Source organism: Eleutherodactylus coqui, chromosome 1, assembly GCF_035609145.1.
Source record: "Eleutherodactylus coqui strain aEleCoq1 chromosome 1, aEleCoq1.hap1, whole genome shotgun sequence".
NCBI lineage: Eukaryota > Metazoa > Chordata > Amphibia > Anura > Eleutherodactylidae > Eleutherodactylus > Eleutherodactylus coqui.
Genome location: NC_089837.1, coordinates 228,596,632 through 228,616,893, shown reverse-complemented (window position 1 = coordinate 228,616,893; position 20,262 = coordinate 228,596,632). Strand labels below are relative to the sequence as shown.

The 20,262-nt window shown below is 50.3% G+C and overlaps 1 protein-coding gene across 5 annotated transcripts in view; it reads left to right on the top strand.

Moving 5' to 3' along the window:
- The first annotated feature begins 904 nt into the window (after window positions 1–904).
- The window catches only part of MCM9 (minichromosome maintenance 9 homologous recombination repair factor), a 106,822-nt gene continuing 87,464 nt past the window's right edge, over window positions 905–20,262 (top strand). For 2 of the 5 annotated variants that reach the window (XM_066606269.1, XM_066606308.1), the window contains exons 1-8: window positions 905–966; window positions 7,823–7,910; window positions 7,980–8,313; window positions 10,106–10,419; window positions 10,707–10,788; window positions 13,415–13,615; window positions 14,046–14,171; window positions 14,880–14,999. In XM_066606269.1, the coding sequence (XP_066462366.1) occupies window positions 8,004–8,313; window positions 10,106–10,419; window positions 10,707–10,788; window positions 13,415–13,615; window positions 14,046–14,171; window positions 14,880–14,999 (1,153 nt within the window). In that variant the 5' untranslated portion in view covers window positions 905–966; window positions 7,823–7,910; window positions 7,980–8,003. Of the gene's footprint in view, window positions 967–1,164; window positions 1,183–7,228; window positions 7,314–7,822; window positions 7,911–7,969; window positions 8,314–10,105; window positions 10,420–10,706; window positions 10,789–13,414; window positions 13,616–14,045; window positions 14,172–14,879; window positions 15,000–20,262 lie in introns of those variants that run through there. The other 3 variants (XM_066606290.1, XM_066606279.1, XM_066606299.1) reach the window with 3 other exon arrangements.

Genomic DNA, 20,262 nt, shown 5'->3' with positions numbered 1-20,262 from the left:
ACAAAATGACTGCAGAAAATAATTGAAAAAAATGAAATGTCTTTGAAAAAAAAATTAGTAGTATAGTAAAAAAAAAAAGCTATACATGTTTGGTATCGTAGTAATGGTACCGACCCATAGAATATAGTTATCATGTCGCTTTTGTTGCAGTTTGCGCGCTGTAGAAACAAGATGCACTAAAAATGGCGGAATGTCGTTTTTTTTTTTCATTTCTCTCCGCTTAGAATTATTTAATCATTTCTCAGTACATTATATGGTACTTTAAATAGGACCATTGAAAAATACAACTCGTCCCGCAAAAAACAAGCCCTCATACAGCGACGTCGATGGATAAATAAAGGGGTTACGATTATTTTAAAGGGGGGAGGAAAAAACGAAAATGGGAAAAAAGGTGTCATTAAGGGGTTAAAGCCATGTCAGGGACCCGAGGTGTGATTGTTATACTTACCAGGGTCCCCTCTGAAGCTGGTGGCATCCTGCTTTAGTACAGTAAAGTGAGAAGCCGGGCTGTCAGCATGGACCCAGTGAGTGAAATCACATCCTCAGGTCCCTGCCATGTTCCCACAGCACTTTGACTGAGGTTAGGATGCTATGGGGACAGGGCAGGGCAACATACATGCTGTTTTGCCGTTGGTATTAGAATTTTTTTTGATCGGCTGGGCCCCCCAGCTGCACCTCTCACAGCTCGACAGAAGCTTTTCAATTCACCCCTCCAAAACTTCTGCTGTACAACGCACAAGTATAACAAAGCCCCCTGCTGGTGACTGAGCCTCACACCACACTCATCGTCTTGTGCGCCCAGATCCCCCACAGACTCCCCGGTGCCTCCATCACTGCTCTCTAGGAGCAGAGAACTCATTTCATCCCAGCCCGCCTTTTTGTCAGAGTCACGTGACTGGAGGATGTCACATGACGCGCTGACATCAGAAGGTCCTTACAGGCTTCAGTGAGGACAGGTGGTAGTAGGTAAGTGCCGGCCGGGGACGGGTACTGTGTGGGATACTACGCTGTCACGGCCATAGGGGGCGCTACAGGACACGCAAGCTAGCAGTGTGCGGGCAGCGGTGACAGGCGGGCTGATGGAGCCTCGGGATGTGTGAGGTCCCACCTCGTGGGCAGTGCTGTGTAAGGAGTCCTGCGTCTGTAGTAAGCGAGGACGGAGCTGCCGATCTTACCGCTGAGGTGTGGAGTGATGAGGTGTGGACTCCTCCTGCACTGCCCCCTGCAGGCCGTGCAGCGGTGCCGGTATCACCTCCTGTCTGTACATGGGCTGTACAGGGTTACATTGCAGACAGTGCTTGTAGCTGATGAAGCTGCGGCTCGGCCACTGAAGGGTCAAGGGCTAATGCCCACGGCTGGACTTCTGTCACGTTTCACGCAGCGTTATGCCAGCAGCTATTCGGTCCGCCGTGGAATTCCGCAGCATGAAAGAAATCACGGCATGCGCTAATTGCTGCGGAAAAATGCGCGTCCGGCTTCCATTGTAGTTGATGGAAGCCGTCCGTCATGCGATACTTCCGCTGTAGCACAGCATGAGGCGTAACAGTAGGACGTCCGACTGTTTCCCCTAAAATAAGCCCTGGTTACATAAAAAGAAAAATCACTTAACAGGCGCTGTCTGCTCCACTGCACGTCTTAGGCAGTTCGGTGGCAATTATCTGTAGTCTTCAGCCTGTGCTTCCTGGTTAGGTGGGTCATAAATCCCGCCTCCCGCTGGTTATGATTGGCTGAACCATGGCACTCGAGAAACAATCAATGCAGCACTTGATGAACCAATTACAGCCATCGCATTGAATGGCTGTGATTGGCTGAGCCGAGGTGCTCGAGAACCAATTAATGCAGAGCTCGATTAACCAATCGGAGCCAGCGCTTGCTGGAGGCGGGATTTATGAACCCCCTGACCAGGAAGCGCAGACTGAAGCCTACAGACAAGGGACGCAGCACTGTTTCTCCAGCAGTTCCACTCACCTGTTAGGTAATGTATTTTTTTTAAAAATGTAACCAGGTCTTATTTTTCGGGTTAAGGCCACCTGCAGACGGTCGGGTCGCGTCCGGCTGTGAGAATTTGCGCAGCAGGACCCGACCCGCGCCCCTCCAGGGACCAGCGCATACTCGCCTGCTTCCGCGGCGCCGGCTGTGTCGGGCAGCCGGCGCATGTGCAGACCGGAGCCGGCGGCCGGGGAGTGAGATTTCTGTGACCCACCTGATTTCTGTGTGGGGCTCTGCGATTCTCCTCAGTCTGCACACGGGGAGGTGAGAGGGGGTTCTCCTCAGTCTGCACACGGGGAGGTGAGAGGGGGTTCTCCTCAGTCTGCACACGGGGAGGTGAGAGGGGGTTCTCCTCAGTCTGCACACGGGGAGGTGAGAGGGGGTTCTCCTCAGTCTGCACACGGGGAGGTGAGAGGGGGTTCTCCTCAGTCTGCACACGGGGAGGTGAGAGGGGGTTCTCCTCAGTCTGCACACGGGGAGGTGAGAGGGGGTTCTCCTCAGTCTGCACACGGGGAGGTGAGAGGGGGTTCTCCTCAGTCTGCACACGGGGAGGTGAGAGGGGGGGGGGTTGTCTTCAGTCTGCACACGGGGAGGTGAGGGGGGGGGGTTGTCTTCAGTCTGCACACGGGGAGGTGAGGGGGGGGGTTGTCTTCAGTCTGCACACGGGGAGGTGAGGGGGGGGGTTGTCTTCAGTCTGCACACGGGGAGGTGAGGGGGGGGGTTGTCTTCAGTCTGCACACGGGGAGGTGAGGGGGGGGGTTGTCTTCAGTCTGCACACGGGGAGGTGAGGGGGGGGGTTGTCTTCAGTCTGCACACGGGGAGGTGAGGGGGGGGGTTGTCTTCAGTCTGCACACGGGGAGGTGAGGGGGGGGTTGTCTTCAGTCTGCACACGGGGAGGTGAGGGGGGGGTTGTCTTCAGTCTGCACACGGGGAGGTGGTTGTCTTTAGTCTGCACACGGGGAGGTGAGGGGAGGGGTTGTCTTTAGTCTGCACACGGGGAGGTGAGGGGGGGTTGTCTTCAGTCTGCACACGGGGAGGTGGTTGTCTTTAGTCTGCACACGGGGAGGTGAGGGGGGGGGTTGTCTTCAGTCTGCACACGGGGAGGTGAGGGGGGGGGTTGTCTTCAGTCTGCACACGGGGAGGTGGTTGTCTTTAGTCTGCACACGGGGAGGTGAGGGGGGGGGTTGTCTTCAGTCTGCACACGGGGAGGTGAGGGGGGGGTTGTCTTCAGTCTGCACACGGGGAGGTGAGGGGGGGTTGTCTTCAGTCTGCACACGGGGAGGTGAGGGGGGGGGGGTTGTCTTCAGTCTGCACACGGGGAGGTGAGGGCGGGGGGTTGTCTTCAGTCTGCACACGGGGAGGTGAGGGGGGGGGTTCTCCTCAGTCTGCACACGAGGAGCTGAGGGGGGGGGTTCTCCTCAGTCTGCACACGAGGAGCTGAGGGGGGGGGGTTCTCCTTAGTCTGCACACGAGGAGCTGAGGGGGGGGGTTCTCCTCAGTCTGCACACGAGGAGCTGAGGGGGGGGGGGGGTTCTCCTCAGTCTGCACACGAGGAGCTGAGGGGGGGGGGTTCTCCTCAGTCTGCACACGAGGAGCTGAGGGGGGGGGGTTCTCCTCAGTCTGCACACGAGGAGCTGAGGGGGGGGTTCTCCTCAGTCTGCACACGAGGAGCTGAGGGGGGGGGGGGTTCTCCTCAGTCTGCACACGAGGAGCTGAGGGGGGGGGGGTTCTCCTCAGTCTGCACACGAGGAGCTGAGGGGGGGGGGGTTCTCCTCAGTCTGCACACGAGGAGCTGAGGGGGGGGGGTTCTCCTCAGTCTGCACACGAGGAGCTGGGGGGGGGGTTCTCCTCAGTCTGCACACGAGGAGCTGAGGGGGGGGGTTCTCCTCAGTCTGCACACGAGGAGCTGAGGGGGGGGGGGTTCTCCTCAGTCTGCACACCAGGAGCTGAGGGGGGGGGGGGGTTCTCCTCAGTCTGCACACGAGGAGCTGAGGGGGGGGGTTCTCCTCAGTCTGCACACGAGGAGCTGAGGGGGGGGGGTTCTCCTCAGTCTGCACACGAGGAGCTGGGGGGGGGGGTTCTCCTCAGTCTGCACACGAGGAGCTGAGGGGGGGGGGGGTTCTCCTCAGTCTGCACACGAGGAGCTGAGGGGGGGGGTTCTCCTCAGTCTGCACACGAGGAGCTGAGGGGGGGGGGGTTCTCCTCAGTCTGCACACGAGGAGCTGAGGGGGGGGGGGTTCTCCTCAGTCTGCACACGAGGAGCTGAGGGGGGGGGGTTCTCCTCAGTCTGCACACCAGGAGCTGAGGGGGGGGGGGTTCTCCTCAGTCTGCACACGAGGAGCTGAGGGGGGGGGGTTCTCCTCAGTCTGCACACGAGGAGCTGAGGGGGGGGGGGTTCTCCTCAGTCTGCACACGAGGAGCTGAGGGGGGGGGTTCTCCTCAGTCTGCACACGAGGAGCTGAGGGGGGGGGTTCTCCTCAGTCTGCACACGAGGAGCTGAGGGGGGGGGTTCTCCTCAGTCTGCACACGAGGAGCTGAGGGGGGGGGTTCTCCTCAGTCTGCACACGAGGAGCTGAGGGGGGGGGGGGTTCTCCTCAGTCTGCACACGAGGAGCTGAGGGGGGGGGGGTTCTCCTCAGTCTGCACACGAGGAGCTGAGGGGGGGGGGTTCTCCTCAGTCTGCACACGAGGAGCTGAGGGGGGGGGGGTTCTCAGTCTGCACACGAGGAGCTGAGGGGTGGGGGGTTCTCCTCAGTCTGCACACGGGGAGCTGAGGGGGGGGGGTTCTCCTCAGTCTGCACACGGGGAGCTGAGGGGGGGGGATTCTCCTCAGCCTACACACGGGGAGGTGAAGGGGGCTTCTCCTCAGTTTGCACGCGGGGAGGTGAGGGGGGGCTTCTATTCAGTCTACAAATCATTTCCCTGGGCTTTATGGTTTCTGAGAAAAGAACTATCTATTGCAGATTATGAAGGACTTCCAAATAAGACGAACACGAAATACAGAATTTGTACGATGTGAAACCTAACAGGCACTATGACTTGTCCAGAGAAAAAACGAACAGCCCTGCAAAGCTTACATGACAACAGCTTCATTACTATCCGCCCCACAGACAAGGGTGCATCTATTGGTATTCTTGACTGGGACTTGTACGCACTGCAGGTTCACAATATGTTGAATGATGCCTCTACGTATCAGCGTTTAAGGGGAGACCCCACCCTGGTAGTTCAATCCAGTTTGGGCCCAACTGGAGGAGGGACCTAATATGGATTTTATAGAACAGAAACATAGGCATACCGTCAGGGGGCGCTGAGGGGGCCCAGAGGATGTATGTATGTATGTATGTACATTCAGAGCAGCCAGCCTGAGAGTAAGCAGGGCAGAGGAGGAGGGAGGCAGCTACATGTGCCGGCAGGGACTTGAGCACAGTGATGATGTCGTGATAGATAGATCTGCCTGCGGCTGGTATAAGTTATAAATCTCCCTGTTTTTACTGTATATAATTTCACACTTAAGGCTGCCTGCAGACGGCCAGGTCGGATCCCCCTGCGAGAATTCTCGCAGTGGGACCGGCCCCGAGCCCCTGCAGGGACAAGTGTGGCGCTCACCTCTCCCGCGGCTTCGGCTCTCTGTTGCCAGCCGGCACATGCGCAGAGAGACCCGCACAGAAATAGAGCATGCCGCGACTTGTTTTCCGCGCACATCTGCACACGGGCAAATCGCGGCCGTCTGCATAGGATTGCGTATTGGGGCATGGGCGGAACTTCTGCGGGAAATCCCGCTGCAGAATTTCCACACGAGTGCAGGGGGCCTTACACACGATCAAAACCACGTGCAGTTTTTAATAGTGTATGCAGCTTCTTAATAACGTACACAGTCTTTAAATACTGCATGCCGATTCCTTTTATGTGTTTTTTTTTTTTTTTTTTTTTAATTGTGGTTCTAAAGTACAACAAAAACATGAACACACCCTAAGGTTGCTTTCACACATGTGTTCAGAAAACGTAGCTTGAAATCGTGGCATTTTTACCAGAATTTCGAGCAGCATTTTTGAACACATGGTACAGCGTTTGACAGCGCTTTTTAATTCACCCCATTATTGTGATGGGTGAGGAGGTGAGTTAAGAATGCCGAAACCGCAAAAATAAAACCGCTCTCAAAAATCGGGACGTTAGGGGGAAGCACTGCTGGATTGTTGCCGGTGGCAGAGTCCTGAGCGGGAGGACAACAGCAGCTGCTGGCAGTCCTGGGCAGAGTCGCCCAGCTCAGCGCCACAGCTGGCACTCTGGTCTTCGGCATAGCCGCACAGCACCGGAGTGGAGAACAGCTGTGAGTCGGCTCCTCGGCATAGCTGGCCAGCTGAAGCGCCGGTGCGTCTGGCGGCTATCGGTCAGTCTGCTCCTCCAGTCAGGTCCTTTGCATCGCCGGCCAGCACAAGCAAGCGCCTTGGAGCTTGCAGGATCTGACATGCTGTGTGCTGGGAGCTGCCTATCCACTGCTGGGGGCGTTGCCTGCACTTTCCCTGTCACTGAGCCTGAGCCATTTCTCCACCCCCAGTTCCGGTGGAGCCGAGATGCACCAGTACCCGATCTATGTATGGGTATGGAGGGGTTGGGGGTGGAGGCCCGGGGAAGGGGGGGGGGGGGCTGAGTTGAACCTTTTCCCCCTGAGCCATTTCTCCACCCTCAGTTCCGGTGGAGCCGAGATGCACCAGTACCTGGTCTAGGTATAGGTATGGAGGGGTTGGGGGTGGAGGCCCGGGGAGGGGGGGGGCTGAGTTGAACTTTTTCCCCCTGGCCCCTGAGCCTTTAGGTACGCCCCTGAACAAAGGGGTTTTCTTTTAATGGAATTTTCATCTGTTCCCATTTTTCATGCACTGCTGAAGTTCCATAAATGCCAGTTCCTTCCTCTCTTTAGGCCCGTATTTTGGGGCGTGGGGTCTCTCCTCAAGAGATTATCCATGTGGTTGGATGGTTTTCTGCAACCCATAGTAAAGAAGCTGCCTGGATTTGTTGGGGACTCTTTGATGATATGATATGTTTGTAGAACATAACATGGCAGCATAATTATGTGTGGGTTACTTGTGATATTTCAGTGTTGTATACATCCATACCTCATGACAGGGCATTATCTGTGCTCTCACATTGCTTAAATATTACTATTTCAAATGAATTGAAAGAATCCTATTTCTGTCACTTCTTACTTTGGTTTCAATATTTTCATGTTTGATCACGATTTTTGACCCAGCGTAGTCAGCGTGTCTCATTGGGAAAGTACAGTAAGAGTCAATTACAGTCATCTTGCAGAAAGACGAATAGGTCACATGGGTGAGGTAGCACCACATTTACAATGCAATATTCCACAGTGGTCTTTATAATTAAGAAATCTTTCCCTATCCTGCACATGGATCCGAAGCTCAAGAGGATATTTACAAGCAGGTAATAGTTTTGCTCAAAAGAGGTATGCCCATAGGAAATGTAATTTCTCCTTCAGTTATGGAAACTAGGTCCAATGTGAACACATGGCTAACTACCAGGGGTAGTACCATATAGATGTGACATCCACACGTGGGCATGCCACAAGTATATGTTGCCCAGTAAGATGTGTTCTTCCAATGTTAATAAAAAAAGGACTTAAAAATCTTATACACTATACATAAAGTGGAACAATAAAAGATATCAATTGTTGCTTGTGTAAAATACAATATATCGGACCAACCATAGGACTGCTAAAAAACATACAAATGATTCCTTTTTATAGTCTACATTTTGAGAAGCAGTTGCCCAAATGTTGAGCGTCATCTTATACCGCGGGTTCTATTTTATTTCTCTTTCAGAGGAAGATGGACCAACCACTTAGTAGTGCATTCAATGTGTAAATGGATGGACCAATGAAGGACATTTCTTCCAGAATCCATTATTCAAGTGAGTTTCCCCTCCACCTTTCCCGCTGTGTATAGGTGTACATTGGCCTTGACTTCCAGCTCTTCTCAGTTCCAGAATCCCCTGATTCCAGACATGAACCTGCACTCAGAACAAGTGGCTCTGGTGGGCCAGGTGTTCGAGTCGTACGTTTTACAGCACCACCAGAAAGACCTAATGCAGATACTCATGGAAGGTGACGACGATGCCCATTATTCCATGGTTGTCAATGCTATGACTCTTTTTGAAACCAACATGGAAGTTGGAGACTATTTCAATGCCTTTCCCAATGACGTTTTACCAGTCTTTGATAATGCTCTGCGGAGAGCGGCCATGAGCGTTATGCAGTCCAGCTCACAGCAAGACGGCTTGATGATGAAGCAGAATCTGCATGCAAGGATAACAGGTGTGTAAATATTTTAGTAGACGTTTCCTTAAATAAGAACTTTTAAATTAATCTCCGGCAGACAAAGAACCTGTTCTCCCACTAACACGGGGATTAAAACAACCATCTGCTTTAGACACACAGTTCTGTCTGACAATAGTGCTTGTCCAGTTCAACCCCTTCCCGCTGCTGGACGTAAATGTCAGGGTATCTATGAAGAGAGATCGCGGGGCGGTATATTACTTGCAGTTGTTCTATGCCACGTTTTTTGCTGTGGATTTTGTGCAGATTTTCCGCTTCAGAAAACCTGGCCCAATTCCAATACACCCTTAAATATCCAACAAAAAGATTTACATTAATTTTCTACAGCTTCCCTGCAGCCCATCAACCGGTTACAGATATTCTATGCATCTGATCCACAGATGAACCATAAGTTGCTGTAAATGTAAAACTCGTGCAGCAGTTTGAGGGATTCCTGGGATGGTTTAACACGTAGCGTTTTGCATCCCAATGCAGTGTTTTTCATAGGAAACCTGTAAGTTAATACCGTGTTTCCCCGAAAATAAGACAGTCTTATATATATTTTTGCCCCAAAAGAGGCACAGTGTCTTATTGTCAGGAGGCATCTTAATACTCACCTAGCAGGCGCCATTCGGGTCCCTCTCGCTGGTCTTTGGCGGTCCGGCAGTCTTCCGTGTAGTCCTTAGTGCTGAGAGAGCATTCTCTTCCTGGTAACGGGGCTTGAATATCCCGCCTTCAGCAAGAGATTGCTCTGATTGGTTGAGGCGGTGTTCCTGAACCAATCAGAGCCGGTGCTCAATGAACCAATCACACCCATTCAATGATGTCATTCAATGAATGGCTGTGATTGGTTCATCGAGCGCCGCCTCTGATTGGCTGAGGCGCTCGCATCACTTCGGGGAAGTAGGTGTGACACAGGATCGCAGAATGGGCGATGTGATGGCGCGCTCAAAGATAGGATGTGTTGCGATGCAAGGAGGGTGGGGGATCGCTTTTGTGTAATAGAGTGGGGCTCATATTCGTGTGTCTCGAAATGCACAAATCTCAGCTGTGTCAAAACGGCCTTACAGTGCATACTGAAAAAAAGTCAATCCTGGTCGGTTGGCTGAAGTTAGGTCCAGGTTATGCAGCAGGTGCCATATTATCACACAGCGTGCCACATCTTGACTATGTAAATGCGCTAAAACTACACAACATTGGCCTGTTAGTGATAGACTGCTGACGTTGGCAGGTCTCTCACTTCTTTATGCTGCACCCAGTGAGGACAGCAGGAAGTACGACAGGTTCCCTCTAAGTCCTGGTGGTTGTTCACCGGGCTCGGGAAAATGTCTGATGCGCGTCTCTGTGCTGCTTCCTGTGACTGACAGCTGTTTGTGTATAGCAAGAGATCCGCCCAGCATTCATCTATGCTAAACATTTAAATAGGTTTTTTCCTTTACAGTAATTACCTGTTCATTATTACCATAAAGTGCAGCTTTCGTCTTCATAAACTCTTTACCTGTCATAGGGACATGTGAAAAGGTTGGATCCGTGGGGAACCGGGTGCTGAGACCCTGCCGATCGCTAGAAGAAAGCAGTAGGAGTTGTGGTTGAAGCACTGCCACTGCTCACCAACAGAGAATCTACTTCTAGGCTTTCTATTGATCAAAGACAGAGCTCAGATGGGAGCTGCTGCTTCTGCTTTGTTCTAGCACTCAGTGGGGGACTTAGCACCTGGACCCCAGGGATCAAAATGTTTGACATACCAACTTTTTAAGGCTACACTTTAAACTATGTAAACCTTTCCTTCCAGGTCTGCCTGTTTGCCCAGAATTAACAAGAGAGCACATCCCACGCACCAGAGACGTCGGCCACTTTTTATCGGTCACAGGAACTGTTATCCGCACCAGTTTGGTGAAAGTCCTGGAGTATGAGCAAGACTTTATGTGCAACAAATGTAAACATGTCATTACCGTCCGAGCTGATTTTGAACAGTATTACGCATTTTCTCCTCCTGTTTCTTGTACCAATGAAGAAGGATGCAACTCCAGTAAATTTACCTGCCTTTCAGACGTTTCTTCTCCAGCAAGCTGCAGAGACTACCAGGAGATCAAGATTCAGGAGCAGGTGACTTGTTCTGCTTTGTATATTAAGTCCCAGTTATTAAACCCATTATAATATATGTTACACATTATCCATATTGTGAGTCTGCATTTACATTCTGGTGCGGTGAAGAATATAGTGATCTGCGCAGTCCTGGAAGCAGGGCAGGTTGTACTTAAGCTTCATTTCAGTTTCATTATGTAGGTAACCAGGTCTAAACTTTCTGGGTGATAGAGTGATTAAATATAATAATGATTGCATGTCCAGTTACCAAGCAAGTGACTCACATTTGTTTATAAACTGTTTTACAGGTACAGAGGCTGTCAGTGGGCAGTATTCCCCGATCTATGATTGTGGTTTTGGAAGATGACCTAGTTGACAATTGCAAATCTGGTAATTTGTTAATCTGATAACTTTGTATGTACCAAAGGAAATTGGATAATGCCGCCTGTCTAATAATGCTTGTCCAATACAACCCCTTCCCGCTGCAGGGCGTGCATTTACGTCCTGCAGCATCGGGGAATGTATGAAGATTGGTCGCCCCGCGATCTCTCTTCATACAGCATGGGCATCTGCTGTTTATTACAGCTGACACCCACGGGCAATAGATGCAATCAGCCGCAGGGTGCTGTGCGGGTGTCATGGTAGCTGGGGGCTTTCTGAAAGGCCCTAGGGTTGTTTTAGCGATATGCCTATCAAGCAGTCCCTGTCCAATTGCAGTATGATGTAATGCTATAGCAAATAATACAAGTAGTACAGCAAAAAAAAACTATATAGGTTTGGTATCATAGTAATCGTACTAACCCATAGAATAAAGTTATCGTATCATTTTTGTTGCAGCTTGTGCACTGTAGAAACAAAATGCACTGAAAGATGGCGGAATGTCGTGTTTTGTTTTTTTTTTAAAATTATTTTACTCCAAGTTTTCCAGTACATTATATGGTACATTAAATACTACCAGTGAAGAAAACCACTCGTCCTGCAACAAAACAAGCCCTTATACAGCTACGTCGATGGAAAAATGAAAAGGGAGAAGGAAAAAATGAAAATGGGGGAAAAAAAAGCCATGTCCTTAAGCCCTTAATGACCGCTGATACGTCTTTTGACAGCATGTATTGGCAGCCTATGTATGAAGAGAGATTGCGGGGCGACCTCTCTTCATACAGCGCAGGCATCGGCTGTTCATTACAGCTGACACCCGCAGGCAATAGCTGCAATCGCGCGCGCTGCTGATTGCAGATATTAACACTTTTAAATGACAGCGGTGTTTAAATCCCCCGGGGGTCCTGTACATGCTATCGCAGGGAGCCATATCAAGCCGTCCCCGTGAAGTGGCTTGATAGATTGCCTGTCAGATTGCAGTATGATGTAATGCTATGGCATTACATCATACTGCAGGAGCGATCAAAGCATCGCTATTTGTGCTCCTCCAGGGGGGCTAAAAAAAAGAAGTAAAAGTAAGATAAATAAATGAAGGAGTTAAGATTTTTTAAAAGTGGCAAGGAAAACACGACAATGGAAAAAAAAACAAGGACCGTATCATTAAGGGGTTAAGAATGCAGTGTTTTTGTTTTTGTTTTCATTTTTGTGTTTTCCTCCTCATTTTCAAAAAAAACTTATCTATTAACAGCTGTTTGAGGGCTTGCTTTGCGCAGGCCAAGTTGTATTTTTCAAGGCTGCTACCTAATGTACTGGAAAACTTATAAAAATTCTAAGGGGAGTGAAATGGGGAACAAAAAACTAAATTCCACCATCTTCAGAGGGGGCTCTTGTGTTTATGGCATACAAACTGCAGCAAAAATGCCATAACTTTATTCTATGGCTCAGTTACGACAATACGGAATTAATATAGTGTGGGTTTTTTATTCATTTATTTATTTTTTTGCTGTACTAATTTTAAAGAGAATCTGTCAGCTGGAACACGCTGTCCAAACTGCATCATGTTATAGAGCCAGAGGAGCTGAGCATATTCGCAGACTATGCGCCTATGGAACCCAGCAGCCAGAGCTTTGACCCTTCCAGGGCTGTCTAGTTTACCTTCAAGCATTTCATCTACTCCCCCAACAGATTTATGAGGAGCATGGCTCCAGCCAGGATAATAGAATAAATTCATTTTTATTTTTCCTTTTCAGGCTCACCCACATAATAAACCATATTACAGCCTCATCCCTTTTTTCCCTTTCGTTTTTCCCTTATGCGTTCCTCTTGTGTTCCCCCACTTGTCACTCTCATTTATGGTTCTCTAATGTTTATACTGATTAATCTGATTAGAAGTTGCAGTAATTGAAGAAGTGAAAATTGGCACTTATAATTACTAATAAACATACAAAGTAAAATAAATCTGGCAATGTAACTCCTGATTTATCTGTTCAATCTACTTGCCGCTGGACTTTACACAAGACTGTAATGTTGTCATTCTTGATTGATATATTTTGGAACAACATAAAATCAATAAATATTTTGTTAAACATAGGAGCTGAGCAGAGATACTGAATAGTGGTAGAAGTGTATCTTGATGCCACCAGGAAGTGCTGGTGGAGCCAAGATTGACAGAGAGGGTTACACCCCCTGATGCTGATTGGCTGCTCAGCAGACTTGCAAGAAGGTCCTGGAGGGCCACTAAAAGTGCAGGGAAAAAAGATACAGCGTGGCGAAAGTGCAGGGAAAACGCATACAGCAGGCTTTTCCAGTGCTGCCGGCGGCGCACCACAAGAGGCACACCCACCCAATCTCAGTTTCACATACCAGTTGCTGCTGCATGGCTAGGGGGACAGAGACTGTTATGCAGGAGCACATAGCAGCGCCCTCCTTCCCTCCCTGATTCATGGCCCAATTTCGCCCTCGCCAGTGTGAAGTTAGCCTTAAAATGACTGTTGGGAGGTTAAAGGTTCCAGTGTAGTTAGTCACGGTATGGCTCTAACATGCTTGGCTGTTGGGCCAAATGTACCTGTAAGCTTTGCATTGTTCTTAGTTAACTGTACTTTTCTGCACAACCTTCTGTTTGCTTGTATTTCGCTAGGTGATGATGTGACAGTATACGGTGTGGTTATGCAGCGATGGAAGCCACTTTATGCCGATTCACGATGTGACCTTGAGCTTGTCCTGAAGGCCAACTACATTTCTGTGAATAATGAGCAACCATGTGGTGTAGTCATAAATGAGGAAATACGAAAAGAGTATGAAGAGTTTTGGAAAGGGTTCAAGAATAATCCAATAGCAGGTAACATTATTTTGTTTCTGATAGCTGGAACAGTAATGGTGTTAGACATACTCCAGCACTTGTGATAATCAGGAAAGAAGCAGGAAGGTTTCTACACCAAATTATGCAAATGGAAAAAGGGAGCAATGCTTCTACAGCGCCACCAATTGGGAGGCAGCATTCCTGCAAGTCAACATGCCTTATAACAATGACTGGGAATTATGAGCCAAAACCAGGCTCTTCTCCAGAAGAAAAAATATAACCATGGTTGCCCCTCATCAGTGTGCAGCAGGTTGCTGGTTTGCCTTGTGAGAGGCCAATAGACGGGGGAAGGGTAACTATACCCTTCCTGACCTACACCAAATTGGGCATTACACTATAGCCATTCTACACGTTACTCAGTTGCCTCAAATCGGAATCATAGGAAAAATATTTTTTGTGCTCCTCATAGGTCGGAACGAGATCCTAGCCAGCCTGTGCCCACAGGTCTTTGGTATGTTCGTGGTCAAGCTGGCAGTAGCCATGGTGTTGGCAGGAGGAGTACAAAGGACTGATTCTGCTGGGACAAGAGTGAGAGGTTAGCTTCATTATTTATCATTATTTTTATTTATTTTGTAAAGGAGTTATGCCAGGTGATAACTTCCTGCTCATTGGGGATCTGCTGTGATGCCTACAGACTGCAAGAGCAGGGGATCCAAAGGTCTCTACATGAGGGGAGCAGCAGTCACTGCCCTGCTACTCCACTTATTTTAATAGCAGTGCTGGAGATTGCCGAATATTTGAACTCACCAGAGGGTGGCCAATTAGACTACGGATGCACCACCAGTGCTCTGTGTGTATCATGAAGTCTAAGAATTGCTGCGGCAACATAGAACCATGAAGAGAGGCTCCAGGAACAGGCGGGTTGGTAGTGGAATCAGGAAACAGCAGCAGGGAATATAGTTGCCCCCACCCTGGAACCGGAGTGCTATGAGATATCATCTCGAAGCTCCTAGCTGTTGTGCAGAAACGTTAAATCCAATTTCCGTGTTATAGGGAGCATTGACTGTGGATCAAAATCCAAATCCATTTCCACACTCTGAACAGAAATGACAAGTTATGGCTGTTTATCCACACTAGAGGAAGGTGCACTAGTACAATTAGGAATTCCAGGAGGGTATGGCTTAGTAAATCAGTAAGCAATTACATTTTGTAACATATAATATCCAAATTGGTTTAATCTTACGAGGCACATTACAAATGGTAGACTGAACTCTTGGCTTTGTTTCCCTCTTTATTTTTGTAGGAGAGTCCCACCTTCTACTTGTTGGAGATCCTGGTACAGGAAAATCTCAGTTTTTGAAATATGCAGTAAAGATAACTCCAAGATCTGTTTTGACTGCTGGTATTGGATCAACTAGTGCAGGTCAGTAATTTCTGCATTTATTTTATTTTTACCATGAATATTGTGCCTCTTACTCTTGCAATTGCACCTTGCGATAAGCTTGCATATTGTAAATTAGAATTCCAGCAAACACATGAAATTATACTAACATCAAACCAGCTCCAATTATAAAGGGTATGTTCACGCAGTGGAATTGAACGGGGATTTTTCAGCACAAATGCTGCCAGTAGTTAAGCCACAAATTTCTGCCCCATATTTTGCCGTGGATTTAGCCCCGTCAATGGGCAAAATCCGCACATTGACTTTCCCACCCTGATCCATGTTAAGAAATGACATGACATTTAACATTGATCTGTACGGAATCGCGTTGTAAATATAACGCCTAGATTTTGCCAATTGACAGGACTAAATCTGCTTTAAAAATTTGCAAATTAGTCCCATGTGGGGGGAAATTTTTATTTTCAGATTCTGGTGTGTGAACATCCTTCTTAGGTTTCAGCGCTCTAGTGAGAATCTGAATAATAATTGTTCACTGTAAAAAGATCCTTAATAGAGATGAGCGAGCGTACTCGTCCGAGCTTGATGCTCGTTCGAGTATTAGGGTGTTCGAGATGCTCGTTACTCGAGATGAGCACCACGCGGTGCTCGACTCCATTACATTTCCTTCCTTGAGAAATTTGCGCGCTTTTCTGGCCAATAGAAACACAGGGAAGGCATTACAACTTCCTCCTGTGACATTCCAGCCCTATCCCACCCCCCTGCAGTGAGTGGCTGGGGAGATCACGTGACACCCGAGTATTTAAATCTGCCCCGCCCGCGGCTCACCACAGACACAAGCTAAGAGAGATCAGGGAAAGTGCTGGTGATGCTGCTGCTGCTATAGGGAGAGTGTTAGGTGTTATTTTAGTCTTCAAGAACCCCAACAGTCCTTCTTAGGGCCACATCTGACCGTGTGCAGTACTGTTGAGGCTGCTTTTAGCAGTTTTGCACAATTTTTTTTTTTTGTATATCGGGCGTGCAGACCATAGCGTCCTCAGTCTGCAGTCATTTTACAGAGTATAGGGGCAGTACTGCTGAGGCAGGGACAGTGGTACAGGGAAAGAGATATACTGGCTATATAGGCAGTGGGCTTTTTCAAAAAAATTGGAAAAAAATACTATATTTGGGCTGCCTGTGACAGTCTTCAGTTTACTGCGTGTCTGCTGCGGGGTAGTAGTCGCTGATTAATACCCAGCCTTGTGCATAATTTTTTTTTGGCTGCACTGTGCTTTCAATAACCACAGTCATCCTCCAACAGGGAAATCCATATACAGGCTACATCACAGGCAGTGGGCTTTTTCCCAAAAATTGGAAAGAATACTATATTTGGCCTGCCTGTGACAGTCTTCAGTTCACTGCGTGTCTGCTGGGGGTAGAAGTCGCTGATTAATACCCAGCCTTGCGCATAATTGTTTCCTGGCTCTGCTGTGCGTTCCGTAAGCGAAGTCGGCCTCCAACCACAGACCAATAAGCGGCACATTTAATTACAGCGTTCAGTTTCTGTTCTACTCGTAATACACCATGCTGAGGGGTAGGGGTAGGCCTAGAGGACGTGGACGCGGAGGCCCAACTCAGGGTGTGGGCACTGTCCGAGCTCCTGGTTCAGGTGCATCGCAGCCGACTGCTGCAGGATTAGGAGAGAGGCAAGTTTCTGGGGTCTCCAGATTCATCTCACAATTAATGGGTCCACGTGGTAGACCTTTATTAGAAACTGAGCAGTGTGAGCAGGTCCTGTCGTGGATGGCAGAAAGTGCATCCAGCAATCTATCGACCACCCAGTCTTCTACGCCGTCCACAGCTGCAACTCTGAATCCTCTGGCTGCTGCTCCTCCTTCCTCCCAGCCTCCTCACTCCATTACGCTGACACATTCTGAGGAGCAGGCAGACTCCCAGGAACTGTTCCCGGGCCCCTGCCTAGAATGGCCAGCAATGGTTCCTCTCCCACCGGAGGAGTTTATTGTGACCGATGCCCAACCTTTGGAAAGTTCCCGGGGTCCGGGGAATGAGGCTGGGGACTTCCGGCAACTGTCTCAAGAGCTTTCAGTGGGTGAGGAGGACGATGACGATGAGACACAGTTGTCTATCAGTGAGGTAGTAGTAAGGGCAGTAAGTCCGAGGGAGGAGCGCACAGAGGATTCAGAGGAAGAGCAGCAGGACGATGAGGTGACTGACCCCACCTGGTTTGCTAAGCCTACTGAGGACAGGTCTTCAGAGGGGGAGGCAAGTGCAGCAGCAGGGCAGGTTGGAAGAGGCAGTGCGGTGGCCAGGGGTAGAGGCAGGGCCAGACCGAATAATCCACCAACTGTTTCCCAAAGCGCCCCCTCGCGCCATGCTACCCTGCAGAGGCCGAGGTGCTCAAAGGTCTGGCAGTTTTTCACTGAGAGTGCAGACGACCGACGAACTCTGGTGTGCAAGGTTTGTCGCACCAAGATCAGCCGGGGAGCCACCTCCACCAGCATGCGCAGGCATATGATGGCCAAGCACCGCACAAGGTGGAACGAAGGCCGTTCGCCTCCGGTTTGCACCACTGCCTCTCCCCCTGTGCCCCAACCTGCCACTGAGATCCAACCCCCCTCTCAGGACACAGGCACGACTGTCTCCCGGCCTGCACCCACATGCTCACCTCCGCTGTCCTCGGCCCCATCCAGCAATGTGTGTCAGCGCAGCGTCCAGCCGTCGCTAGAGCAACTGTTTGAGCGCAAGCGTAAGTACGCCGCCACGCACCCGCACATTCAAGCGTTAAACGTGCACATAGCCAAATTGATCAGCCTGGAGATGCTGCCGTATAGGGTTGTGGAAACGGAGGCTTTCAAAAACCTGATGGCGGCGGCAGCCCCGCGCTACTCGGTTCCCACCAGTCGCCACTACTTTTCCCAATGTGCCGTCCCAGCCCTGCACGACCACGTCTCCTGTAACATTGTACGCGCCCTCACCAACGCGGTTACTGGCAAGGTCCACTTAATAACGGACACGTGGACAAGCACAGGCGGCCAGGGCCACTATATCTCCCTGACGGCACATTGGGTGAATTTAGTGGAGGCTGGGACCGAGTCAGAGCCTGGGACCGCTCACGTCCTACCCACCCCCAGAATTGCGGGCCCCAGCTCGGTGCTGGTATCTGCGGCGGTGTATGCTTCCTCCACTAAACCACCCTCCTCCTCCTCCTACGCAACCTCTGTCTCGCAATCAAGATGTGTCAGCAGCAGCAGCACGTCGCCAGCAGTTGGTGTCGCGCGGCGTGGCAGCACAGCGGTGGGCAAGCATCAGCAGGCCGTGCTGAAACTACTCAGCTTAGGAGAAAAGAGGCACACGGCCCACGAACTGCTGCAGGGTCTGACAGAGCAGACTGACCGCTGGCTTTCGCCGCTGAGCCTCCAACCGGGCATGGTCGTGTGTGACATCGGCCGTAATCTGGTGGCGGCTCTGCAGCTCGGCAGCCTCACGCACGTGCCATGCCTGGCCCACGTCTTTAATTTGGTGGTTCAGCGGTTTCTGAAAAGCTACCCACGCTTGTCAGACCTGCTGGGAAAGGTGCATCGGCTCAGCGCACATTTCCGCAAGTCCATCACGGACGCTGCCACCCTGCGGACCCTGCAACATTGGTTTCATCTGCCAGTGCACCGACTGCTGTGCGACGTGCCCACATGGTGGAACTCTACGCTCCACATGTTGGCCAGGCTCTATGAGCAGCGTAGAGCTATAGTGGAATACCAACTCCAACATGGGCAGCGTAGTGGGAGTCAGCCTCTTCAATTCTTTACAGAAGAGTGGGCCTGGTTGGCAGACATCTGCCAGGTCCTTGGAAACTTTGAGGAGTCTACCCAGATGGTGAGCGGCGATGCTGCAATCATTAGCGTCACCATTCCTCTGCTATGCCTCTTGAGAAGTTCCCTGCAAAGCATAAAGGCAGACGCTTTGCGCTCGGAAACGGAGGCGGGGGAAGACAGTATGTCGCTGGATAGTCAGAGCACCCTCATGTCTATATCTCAACGCGTTTTGGAGGGGGAGGAGCATGAGGAGGAGTGAGAAGAGACGGCTTGGCCCACTGCTGAGGGTACCCATGCTGCTTGCCTGTCATCCTTTCAGCGTGTATGGCCTGAGGAGGAGGAGGATCCTGAAAGTGATCTTCCTAGTGAGGACAGCCATGTGTTGCGTACAGGTACCCTGGCACACATGGCGGACTTCATGTTAGGATGCCTTTCTCGTGACCCTTGCGTTACATGCATTCTGGCCACTACGGATTACTGGGTGTACACACTGCTCAACCCACGGTAAAAGGAGAACCTTTCCACTCTCATACCCGAAGAGGAAAGGGGTTCGAGAGTGATGCTATACCACAGGACCCTGGTGGACAAACTGATGGTAAAATTCCCATCCGACAGCGCTAGTGGCAGAAGGCGCAGTTCCAAGGGCCAGGTAGCAGGGGAGGCGCGGAGAGCAGGCAGCATGTACAGCGCAGGCACAGGAACACTCTCCAAGGCCTTTGCCAGCTTTATGGCTCCCCAGTCAAGGCTGTGTCTGCGGGAGCACTGTAAAAGGATGGTGAGGGAGTACGTAGCCGATCGCACGACCGTCCTCCGTGACACCTCTGCTCCCTACAACTACTGGGTGTCGAAGCTGGACACGTGGCCTGAACTCGCGCTGTATGCCCTGGAGGTGCTTGCTTGCCCTGCGGCTAGTGTCTTGTGAGAGAGGGTGTTTAGTGCGGCTGGGGGAATCATCACGGATAAGCGTACCCGCCTGTCAACTGACAGTGCCGACAGGCTTACACTCATCAAGATGAACAAAGCCTGGATTTCCCCAGACTTCTCTTCTCCACCAGCGGACAGCAGCGATACCTAAACAATACGTAGGCTGCACCCGCGGATGGAAGCATCGTTCTCTATCACCATAAAAAACGGGGACCTTTTAGCTTCATCAATCTGTGTATTATATTTATCCTCCTCCTCCTCCTGAAACCTCACGTAATCACGCCGAACGGGCAATTTTTCTTAGGCCCACAAGGCTCAGTCATATGACTTTTGTAAACTATGTTTATACGTTTCAATTCTCATTAAAGCGTTGAAACTTGCACCTGAACCAATTTTCATTTAAACTGGGCTGCCTCCAGGCCTAGTTGCAAATTAAGCCACAGTAACCAAAGCGATTAATGGGTTTCACCTGCCCTCTTGGTTGGGCATGGGCAATTTTTCTGAGGTACATTAGTACTGTTGGTACACCAATTTTTTTTGGGCCATCGCCTACA